The 12,560-nt window shown below is 35.0% G+C and overlaps 1 protein-coding gene across 4 annotated transcripts in view; it reads left to right on the forward strand.

Moving 5' to 3' along the window:
- LOC106156543 (uncharacterized) overlaps positions 1-12,560 on the forward strand; it is a 79,033-nt gene that overhangs the window by 26,356 nt on the left and 40,117 nt on the right. For all 4 annotated transcript variants that reach the window (XM_087009011.1, XM_087009009.1, XM_087009010.1 and 1 more), the window contains exons 4-5: positions 466-1,302; positions 9,804-10,055. In XM_087009011.1, coding sequence (XP_086865137.1) covers positions 466-1,302; positions 9,804-10,055 — 1,089 coding nt within the window. The remainder of the gene's footprint in view (positions 1-465; positions 1,303-9,803; positions 10,056-12,560) is intronic.

The following is a 12,560-nucleotide window of genomic DNA, read 5'->3' on the forward strand; positions in this document are numbered from 1 at the left end:
CTCTTGTTACCTTAAGGCAAAAATGGTATAATGTGCATTACTGAAATAATTGGCATGCTGAATTATGTGTTTTGACAGCATGTATGACCTTGTACATGTAGTTGATGGGTGGCTGTATTTGCACTGTCATGGTCACTTCTAATTTCTCACCAGCAAGCTAGAGTGATAAGAATGATATTAATTAATTATTTCCTTAATGATCTTGACAAATTATGAACAGCTTGTTTTATCTTATAAAAATCTATAGTTTGAATCCATCCACATGCTACAGACAATCCCATGGGAGAAATCTCACACTGTTTTAACTCACTGATATATCTGACAATTTTTTATGCATATTTATAGGATGATTACCTGCATGAAAGAAAAATGCAGCTAAACACCCACATGTATGCTATCGCCATGTGAAAACAATTTAACCACATGGACAGAGTTATGTAGAATTATTTAAATTGATACTTTCAGACACACTGTTCAAAGCCCCACCGAGTGCTGAGGCTGACTTCACACCTCCAATCTTCTCATCAACGCCAGCAGTGTTCAGGATCCCCAGCGCCCCAAAAGCCCCTTTATCCATGACAGATAGTAAAGAAAGCAAGGTGGTCGTCAAACTGTACAGCGACAATTACAATGACACAGGCACATTTGGGAAACAGAATGAAACATATGAAAAGCTGCCAACACCTGAGCCTGGAAGTAATGATAATGTACAAGAAGGTGATGTTTCAGTGAAATCAGATGCCAAAAGGTACGAGAAGGTCACAGGCGGTACAACTTATATAGAAAAAGATACAAAGGTGACAAGGAAGATGGATACAAAAATGACAATGATGACAGATACACAGGAAAATGACCTCACAGATGGCGAGGAAGACACTTGTGAGAAACTGACTGAAATACAAATGGACTTGGTGGATGACATTGACCAGGAATGTCACGACCTTGAAGGTCAAGGTCATATTACAGAAGATGAAGAAGCAGAAATGTTAAGCAGTATGGAAAAGGAGTATATAGCTCAGACTCAGCGACTGAGTGAGGAAGAAACGATGGATGAAGAAGAGGAGGAAGGAAACAGCGAGCCAAAACTCCTAACTCCTGTCACAGAAGAAAGTGAGACTGACAGCTTAAAGAAAGATACTGTAGAGCAGCTGCCATTGGACATACAGTTGGAGAAGAAGACTGGGGATATCATGGTGGATTCTGGCTTGGCCCAGTCTGTACATTCAGAGGGGGGTCTGGAGGTGAGGGGAAGAGGGAAAGAGAGACCATTGTCAATGATATCTGTTTCAAGTGTTGATACAGGTAAGTTTTTTTTTTTTTTTCAGATCATAAGTAATTACAGGGATAAGAACTCTTCATTTTGGCAGGAAACTTGTGTGAAAGAGATTATTACAGAGGGTAGCCATCTTCCAGTATGAAGGTACATGTGGTCCCATGGCAAGCACAGATTTAAAATAGTTGCGAGAACTGCCATTCTGGCGATAAATTGGAATTATTAAATATTTTTACAGTGGCTTTATTGTGGAATTTTTAATCTGAAATGAAGGGTTGTTATCCCTTTAAGCACCAACTGAATTACTAACTTAAAGGATTGAACTTTTTTTATTTTTATTTATTTTTGTAGAAAGGTAAAAATGTTTTGAAACTCACATATAGGCTTGGTTTATGCTAAGTTATGCCAGTTTTATGTTATGATATCAAGTTATAAAGTTGATTAATTTTTAATTGCTGAGAGAGTTATGTACAATTTTTCTGTCAATATTGGATAATATACAGCAAAGCTAGATACTAAATGCCAGTGTCTTTATTTTGTTATTTTCCACTAAGAATCAATCATGAATAATGTGTGCAGTTATTGCATATGACAAAAATTTGATTGTGTGGAAAGACACTGATTCATTATGACACATAAAAAGTTTTACGTAATGATGCTGACATTAGTAACCAAGGAAGTTGATAACATTTGATTTTCCTTTTCAACATGAGAAAAGCCCTTCCATTAATGCTAGAAAATAATAGCAAGTAGATTTGCATTGCACTGTTTTCTTGGTGTGTTATTGTGTTACAGTGTATCCAAGATATGAATGAATTTCCATATTTATGAAAAAAGCAATAGGAAAATGTTGGTTCTCTTAGATTGAGATAGAAATCGATGATTCGGGGAAAAGTTTTTATGGTGGGTTTTGTATTGATCACAGCATGTTATGAAAATACAAATCTCTTATTTAAACAGTTAATGTAAATATAACATCAAAACATAACAATAAGCACTCTCATAAAAGTTTTTTTTGTTTTTGTTTTTCATTGCAGAAGGCAATTCAGTGAAATATTGATTGGAGTATAAGTTTTTGTATTTGTGTCGGTAGAGTAAGACGAGTTATAAGATTCAATAATCTGAAGCATCTCCATTATATAATTTTATTTGCTTCTGTATAAATTTTAATATTCCAAGTTAAAGTATATTACACAGAAATAATGTACTTTTAAAGAAAGACTTCATAGTCTCTGGATTGCAAAAACATAATTGCTGCTATGATCTAACAGAACTGCAAATTATCAAAGAAAACTATTTGCAATTTCAAATCAACCAATATAACATGACAGTCTTTGAAAATAAGACATGATGAATGTATGTCATATGTATGAAGGATGACCCACGGCTGCACAAGCCAGTAATTTAGCCAGAGATATCAAAATGTGGCACATGTACGGAAGCTAGGTGGAATCATAATACATGTATATCTTATGAGCTGTGATATTTAAGTTCCACCCTTTCCTGATGTTACATATATCATATTAAAACATCAAAGGATAAATTCATAAATCATCATTGCAGTTAAAGAAAATTAAAATGCCTAATGAAGGCATTGTGTGATCACAACATTTAAGACAAAATGTAAGAAGACATCTGTGCATCAAGTGTTAAAATTATTGAAGCTAGCCATGATGTTGAATGATGTTACTTCTGAGAGGTTTACGGTAATTTGGTTTTGATATGATTAAGAAGTTAAAGCAAAATACTTGGTTGGAAGACATGGCACTCATTCAAACCCCCAGATTGCCCAGAGGTGCCATAAAACACAGGTAAATTTGTAGGTTTTTTTTTATCAGCTCAGTGGATCAGACGTGTGATAAGAAACCACAGTGGGTGTAACTCTAACTGATTTAGCTGTCATTGCATGGTTAAGGTGAAACCACAAGTTTGGTTATGTTACAAAGTTCTGCTTATAGACATGTTGTACCCTGTAGAGTGAGGTTGGGTGGATTTCTCTTTAGATATGGCCATTGGAGTCCCCCCTCCCCCCCTTTTACTGCCCATCTTCTTCCTCCCTCCCCCCACTCCTCTGTCTGTCTTTTAAGCTGTACCTGTTTAGTCTTTTTCCTTGTTCCTTTTATGTTTCATCTCCTGACCCCTAACCCCTTCCTCCACCTCTCTCTCTCTCCCTCTCTCTCTCTCTCTCTCTCTCTCTCTCTCTCTCTCTCTCTCTGTGTGTGTAAACAAATATATAAGTCTTCCAGTCTTACATAAAAAATCTCTCCTTCCTGGTATTTTTGCCTGCTAATATATTAATAGAACTGCAGGAGAGATGGAAATAGACAGCCCAGGTATTATACATATATTTGGTACTGTGCAGGAAATATGGTGGAGGCTGCATAGCCTTCCACCCTGAAATGTAGCTCATCTGGAAACATGGTGATAGTGCTACTACTGCAGCAACAGTTGTATTGTAAAAGAGGCATGGTTGCTGTCACCATGTTGCAGCTATAATAAAAGACATGGGGATTAAAGATGGAGAGGTATTTATCACTAAGCAGATGTTCTGTAGGGAGCTAACAGCAGTGAGTAAGTACAGAAGAGAAGAAGCAGTATTTGTTTTCCCTTGAGTATAATTTTATGCTTCCATTTGAACAGTAATGCACCCAAATCAAACAGCATTGCTTTTAAGCACATTGTCAAAATTAGGTTTGCATTTTTCATAAAATTGTCATGCGATAATATGGATATTTTAAGAGTGGTTCTTGGGACAGTAGATTGATGTTTCTCTGAAAGTAGACATAAAAGCAATTAATGCATTTATGAATTTGATTATTATGATCATTAGGTAATATTTATGTTGATATTTAGGCCCTTCTTTATCTGATACCAAATGTTCATTGGCAAGTTCTCAAGGTGCTTTCTTAGATTTGTTCTGACTTCAAAATCATAACAAATTCTGAAGGCTATGAGTTCTACATGCACATGCATGTATTTGTTGAAAATTAACCTAAAAATTTTACAGCATGTTATCCAAGCAGTGAATGGCATATTTTGGCTATTGCATGAAAATGTAGACTCTTCAAACTAACTGTTATCAAAATTATCAAAATATGATTAATATGAAGATGGCCTTGGAGGCCTTAATGCTTTTAAGGAAATAATACTTGATGTACCTATAGAATTGCCAGCTCCATGAATCCTTAAACAGGTCATAATATCACCTTAGAAATCTCTGAATTATGCATTAAATCATTAGCAGTGGGAGAGGATGATCTATCCCATTTTGAAAGGTTATGACCGCACTCTGGCAGTGTGTTTATATATCATTTCTGTTTGAAAAAATATATTCAAGTAATTGAAGTAAGAAGCCTCTTTGCTAATGTCATTATGGATTAAGTGAGAAAAAAATTGTTTATAATTGTTTATAATTAAGCTGATATTGAGTTGTGCACTGATAATAATGACAAGACTACTAAATGATAGGTATAATTGTATTTATTTAGTAATATATACAACTGTTGATGGCATTTGGTACCACATATATACATGTATATTTACCTGACATATGTTACCTGACCATAGGACAGTGTTAGGACAGTCTAGCTGTTCAATACCTTGCTTAATCGTGCAGCAGAGCTGTAGCATGTTTAGGTGGCAAATGAAGCTGGAAAGCTACACTACTCCGGAGAATGTTTGCAAAAAAAGGCAATGGAACAGCATGACTTAAGCGCAGGCTATAAAGTTTGAAATGTGGATGACATGTTGAACAATCCAGTCTGTGCCCAGTCTTTGTTACCAGTTTTTTTACTGTATTCACACTGAGCTTCAGGTTTCCTTGTGGGGTAATGTAGTCAACTTTTGCATTGCTTCTAGTGTTGTGTGTATTTATGGTGGGCTTTTCATAGGCTCTTACAAAAAAGATTGATACAAGATTGGTGTCTGTTTACAGTAATACCATCAAATTTCCTTTCATATATATGCTATAATTTGGATCATATGTACTATGACATACATATAATATTAGAACCCCATTTAAACTTATCTGCTTGGTCTGACATAAGCTTAGAAAAGCTGTGTAATGGAACCAGCTTATTGATAATGGCCACCTAAACCTTTACTAAGCCACAATGGGAAGATAAGTTCCTTGCTGCGTAACAGTTGTTCCACCCTAAATGTGGGCAGTGGAGCTCCGTATGCAAGATGCTGTAATCTATAATGCCTGATTACTGTTGTAGTTTTTCTCTTGGAAAATGTGGAATATGCCTCAGCAGGTTTCATTCATGTGTCTGTTTGGCTTAGAAATAGTATATTTTACGTACTGTCAGGAAAATATTGGATGGAGGAATCTGTGTAGCAATTTACATCCAGGACTTCTTTTATGTTGAGAGATGAAATATAAGTTTGGAAGGCAAGGTAGGAATTGGTACATTTTTATACCAGAAATGAGATCTTTTTTGTATAAAAAATTGCTTCTGTTAATTGATCTACTTGAGTTAGAGTTCATTCTATTTCCTCTGGATATTGGAAATTGGAAGTTAATTTCCAGAGGTTTTCATGAACATTAGAGAATTTGACAGAGAAGAGATTAGAAAAGATGGGAAATGGATACACTTGGTTATAGCTGTATATCAAAGAAAACTGTCACATTTCATGTTGTGTTTTATTTTGCGATCTTTGAAATCTTGCTCGAGACGAAGAATGCTGACTGGTCTCACTATAGTATAAAAATTTACTAAACCCCATTAGCTGGAAAAATTTAAACAGCATCAGTCCTTTTCTCAAAATGGGTATAAATTGAACAGTAGAAAAATTGAATTATGTTTTGTATCATCAAATTCTTTATTTGCTATCGCGGACCTCAGATGCATAGGGCTTTAAAAAGAACGGCAGCTGATATGATCCTATGTCACTTCCCTACTGCTTCAAAAGATACAGGTAACATCAACATCACACCTTAGAACTAACAATTATGAGGTTCACGTTGGTGCTAGTGATAAACACATGTAAACAAATCAGGGAGAAAAAAAACATGAAGGGAAATGGCAACCTTTTCATTGAGGAGCCAGTCATCAGAGAAGTAAATGGTGTGAATCAAGTGTAACAGAAAACTTTTTGTAGGTGATTCCTGGTGTTGAAAATACACAAACTTGCCAGATTAGGAACATTTCAGGCCAAAGGAGCATATATATATTAAAATGGTTACTTTATAGTAGCATGCCACGTTGACTGATAGACTGAGTGCAGTGGAGAAATTAAACTCTCCTAGTAATCAGTCTAACTAGTGATAAACACAAGTATACAAACTGACAGAGAAGCTAGGAGAGAAAGGCATCTTCAGTGGATACATTAAGAATTGCAAAGGTTACCTTAAGTTTGATAGCATTAATGAAGTGGAACATACTGTTCAAGTAATCACTAGTAATAAACATACGTACTCCATTTGGCAGTCCTGATGAACAGCAGGGAAGACAGGAAATGGAATTTAGAATGAAAGTGAGTCTGTTTATAAGGTCCTGAGTTTTGGAGATCAGGAAAAAGGTACTTCTGCCATGTGGATAATACAGGTTAGTTTACGGTAAGCTGAAACTCAGGGTGTCATGAATTGATCATTGCTTGCTTTTCAGCAAGGGAACAAGTTTACTATGTTACTGCAGTCAGGAAATGTGCTTTAATACTGACTTTCTTGGGTTCTAAATACATCAAATGAAAAGTTGAATGATCCTTCAGCGACATCTCTCTCTAAATCTGACACAAGTTGAATTAAAATTGTCTTCCCCTCTCTCTATAGATACATATCTGCACATGATGTTGATAATAATAATAATAATAATAATAATAATAATAATAATAATACTAATAATAATATTTATTTATTTATTTACAACCAAAATCTAAGAAATGTGCAGTAGACTTAACTGCATAAAAGATGTATCTTAAGATGATATATTCATCGCCGATTCAAGTTAACTTGGTTTGAAACAGATGTGAATTAGGCATGTGTCAGGGGATCCAGAAGTTCAAGTGTAAACCCAGCAAGAGAGAGAATGATAGTGTTAGGAAACTGATAAGCATGATTTAACCAACATGTGACGCGGTTCAGGTAAGGAAGCTGGCGTCTTTGAAGATGACTTTTGAAAGCACTGACTAGAATACCATTTATTTTGGGAAGTGATTGAACAGAGGAAACAGCATAGAAAAAAAACCTTTGCCATTTCCCATTGGAAAGATGCCATGAGGTTTTATTTAACTAGGGATGTAATTGTTTATCTGTGAAAGCAGTGAACCATTTGGTTGGTTATATGCCTGAAGAACTTCTCACCTAACCTTTGGCTTAGTCAAAAATTATTTTTGTTGATTGTAATCAGTGCCTTATTTTTTCTACATAGTTAACTTCAAGATTCTGGTCTTGGTCATCATGCTGTATTAAACCTAGATATGTATCTTTCTGTGCATAAACAGAGAAGTGGTAATTTAGATTTTACTAAAAACCAGGCTCTTTGGCAGTTATTTTAATTTATTCATATGGTACAATCAATACATACAATCATTTTGAAAGTCCAAAACTGAAATCTTTGCCAAGATGTTAAAGTCCATTTGCTTTTTAGTAAACATGCATCTAAAATCAGCTTGTGTTCGAAACTTTGTTATTTATGCCCCTTAATTTATATTGCATTTAAAATAAAACAATCCAACATTGAATACAACTGCCATAGTTTATTCGATAATCTGACTTGTCAATATTCTTATCATAATATTATCCTCCAGATAGCAAGTCTTACTTTGAGAAGTTACAGTTAGGTGTCTTACCAATTATATCTTCATTTAATCTATAAGCTTGTGAATGTACAGTTTATCCACTTCAAGGGGCGTGTTTGTGAGGCAGTTGACAATAAGTATTGGTGAGTGTTGTAAGTTGTAGTCTCTTGAACCCTCTTCATAACATATGTCAAGTCAGTGTTTAGACAATATTCTCCAAGACAGGATAATTTGTTTAAAGAGTATTAAAGGGAGTATGGTGATGGAGGAAGAAAAGTAAGGTTTTTTTTTTTTATTATGTTCTAAATCTAAATTTGAGAAGTTTAAAGGGATGACATGCGTCCTTGCTTTTGGCACAACTTAAAGATCTTTTAAGGGTCCAAGTTAAACCTGATGTGAACACACTCACTTGGAAAATTAGCTAATTTCACCACCTCAGGTTGGTTGTTAATTGATAATGCTTTGATTCAGATTTCCTTACGTAATGCTATTTCTGGAGTATGTTTATTATGTAATGATTATATCCTCAGGTAAAGGTGTCTGTATGTTTTAGTTAAAAACTTCAGTAAGTTTTAGTATAGCAATCAGCTGAATGTCGTTCTTTGATGAGAAATTCAATACCAGTTATTAAGATATTGACCAAATATGCATTATTACAAGTACCAAAACAATTGTTGGGTTTCTTACATATTTTTTCACTGCTGCCCTTAGTTATACATATATATCAGGTCAAAGAACACCACATGTGTTAAGTGTCACATCACTATATCTACTGTTGCAAGCTAATTACAGAGATTATTTATGACCATGATAATAGCATCAGTATGATTCCAAATACCTTCATGATGCAGTTAATATTTACTCAGAGGACTGTGTGTTGTTGCATGGACAGGAACATGGGGGAGTTTTGTGCAACAATTTTCAGCCCAGGGCCATGTTTTGTTAAATGTCTGCAGATTTTTGGCGTAGACTGCTCAATTTTGGACGATGACCCTTTGGTGAACATTTGTCTCACAATTAATTTGGTATACCTACATTGGCTACTGTCATTGCCAAGAAAATTACGATATGCCTTTTTGGTGCATATTTAAGTTTGGAAATTAGGGTTTATCAGGCTTTCAATAATGCAGTTTTATCAGTTTTATGTGGTTAGATTGGCTTATATGCAGTGAACACATGCAGAGTTGGGCAATGCTAAGTTAGGTCGTCCTAATTTAACTGGAATCACAACTCGGTCTGTCCAGCCAAGTCACTACTTAGTCTTATTAGCATGTCTCAGGTGAACAATTTTTTACGAAGAAGCATAATTCACATTTTGTTGGAGGCAATATGAAAGTTGTTTCATATCATGTAACATTATTTATGGATGTGTATTTTTTTAAAACTACAGCTTTGATAAATGAATGCATGTTTTGTAACTGTGGTGAATTGCAGTGGTAGGCAATGTTAATGATGCTTTTGTAAAGTTTCTTGAAGCATTTGGAAAGACTGCGTTGATTGTAGAATATTCTTTGGAAAGGTTTCCTGAAACTGTACATAGACCAGCAACATGCAACCGGCTCCAATATATTAACATACCATCATGACTTTGTAAGGTTTCAATGATTCTAAAACAGAAAAACAGATTTTTTCCATGAAGTACAAATCAGACAACTGCTAAGTTGATCAGTGAAAAAGAGCCTGGCTAGAAAACAGATACAACCAGCATACATAATATTGGCAATAACATTTTCATTAAAAATCAGAAGCAGTTTTTTCAAAAATAAAACCAATCCTTTTCTCCATACAGGCTATCAACCAGATACAGACTCTGATGCAGGCCTGTTGTCTCCAGTTGGTTGGTCAGAGAGCAGGAGCCTAGCGTCAGGACACCATCTTCTCCCTGCTGGTGGCGGGGTTGGCGGCCATATCAGCGATGCCATGAGCTCCAGTCAGATGACCCAGGCAGACGGCCTGATGAGCCTCAGTCAAATCTCACAGCCGGATGTGATGATGATGAGTTCCTTGGATGGCTTGGAAAGAGGAGATGGCTCTTTGAGAGGTGAGAGATTTGAAAAGATGTGAATTTATGTTATAAGGCAGTTTAGATGAATTTCAAGCGAAAATAATGCAAGAATGGTCTTGTGATCCAGAGACAAACCTTTGAGTCTGATTTTTCGTGTGAGCTCCCCCTCCCCCCCCCAAAAAAAAAAAAATAAATAAAATAAAATACAAAGGGTTATGTATATGAAAGAAAGAGTTTGTGTCAAATATTGATGCTAGCTCTCCAAAGATCTACTACAATTTAAGTGCCAAGAGATCATTTGCAATGAAAATTAAAAAGACCAGACAAATATAAACACATATTCAGTTAAACTTTATTATGTGAGTATGTATTGCTTTACATCTTTTTAATTTTTATAAGATTGAATGTGCTCATCCATCTCCCTACAATTTTTATTTAAAAAAAAAAAAAATTACTCCCTTTTGTTTCTGAGATTCAGTGTTTGGCAGTCATTATTGTCTATAAGAACTTGCTGCCTGGGAACTTTTCATCAGATGTTCTGAACGCACACAGTTGAGCTAGTGGTATTTATCGACTGTATTCTAGGCTAGGGATGGTCTGCTTGGAAAACTTTCCTGGGGCCCATTAGCTCAACCTCAGAGAATGAACCCGTTTCTGGGAAAATCGATATTATTCATTTACTGTAGGAAGAATGGAGATGCCATTTTCAAATAAAGCAGAAATTACTGAATGTGCTTACAGGGGTGCCTGTGTTGAAATAAGCTATGGTTTCCTATTTATGTGTAATGCATGAATATAGGTTATAAACTAGTTTGTATTTAGAATTGAAATATTTATTTGTGGTTGCTGGCACAGTGTTTGGGTTGTGAAAATAGGATGATAATCATCATTTATCTGGTGTAGTTGTCAAATGCAAACAATATATTGAAAATACATTCCGTTATAAACTTATTGATTGCATATGGTAGTATGTTATGAAACTGCATTGCTCTTTTAGTAGATTCTGCTCCATCATTGGATTATGCTTTATATTATGTAAATAAATTTGCGTTATTATTTGAAAATTTTGAACACAAGTTTATAAATGGAAACATTTCTGGACTTGATTGTTAGATTCCTTTTCAAATTGTGTTACACTTTGTATTTTAAGAATTCTCTACAAAATAAATTAAGACAGAGCAGAGACCAACCCTCCAAAACAATATTGCTGTTGGAATATTTGCCGTTGTTTCAATTGATTTTTTTGATGAATCAGGATGAGAGTGTCACATTGGTCCCAGGTGGCTGGGATAAACTGAAGGTTAATTCCATTCACTGGGTCATGGGCGCTTGGGGAAAAAATGCTGTTATTTAATCAGTATCCAGAGAATGGGTTTAAATGTCTCTATGGGCACTTGCTAAGATTTGGGCAGTTTTGAGTTTCTAGATAAACTATATGACTTTTTGAACTTTAATTGTATCGATGCCCGTATATTGCTGAAGAAAATGAAAAAAATGGCAGTAAATTAATATATAAGTGTTTTAACAATTTTAAATTTTTTAAGAAGGAAATAGAGATATTGTTATTAATTTAATTTATTTATTTATGAATTTTATAAATTTAACCAAAAATTGAAGTGTGCTCACTCTTGAACTTTACCAATGTACTGTGTCAGGTAAAAGTGATGTGCATTATAATATCAGCCTCCTAAGACGGGCTGAGGCATCCTTGATTCTATGAAGAGGGGTGAATTAGTACATGTAAGAGGAGGTTAATGAAAAGATGAATTGTGAGATAACAAAATCCATAAATAAAGATTGATGTCTGCCCAGTTACAGTGAAAACACCAGCAAGCAAGTTTAGACATTCAGTCTTGAAGTGGCCTTGCAACTACTTGGTTTGCTAAACTATAGTCCTGATCAAATTTTATTGAGCGCTTTAGCCAAAATGGATCAATTGGCCAATCCAGACACCACAAAAAGCTACAGGTCCTAAAATACTAATACATACACGTAGGTCATTGCAAGTACAAATATTTCAAACCTCATAGACTTTGCTTGAAAACAAAAAGTGGATCTTTGCTTTACTTTATTGCAAACAACTGGCTCTCTAAGATCCATTTGAAAGTTAGTGTAAACTGGACCAATCCATTTTAATCAGCTTTCCTGCCTGAATGTGCTTGTGATAATGCTATTGATCAGGCTGGTTCTATCATTGATCAGTGAGCTGGACATGTTATCCATCACTAAATGGCCATTATGGGCTTGGAAAGGGTCCAATAGAAGCACGAGGAGTGTCATCCTTAAGAAGTCTGTTCACATGGGCTTAAAAGAATGTGCAAAGTAGTGTTTCATTTTGTTCACTGCAAATTGTAGTTGGCCTCTTTGTAGGGTAATTCTTAGAACACTTTTTTCTATATGTGTCTTGTTAAAGATTTCTATATTGCTTTTTCCTCTTTTATTATTATAATTATTATTAGGATTCCCCATAGGGGAATACTATTGTTTTTGGTAGTATTATAGTTTTTATTATTATTATTCTTTCCGCGCGTTTTTTTTCGC

Source organism: Lingula anatina, chromosome 3, assembly GCF_051362555.1.
Source record: "Lingula anatina isolate TDL-2025a chromosome 3, LinAna3.0, whole genome shotgun sequence".
Taxonomy (NCBI): Eukaryota; Metazoa; Brachiopoda; class Lingulata; order Lingulida; family Lingulidae; genus Lingula; species Lingula anatina.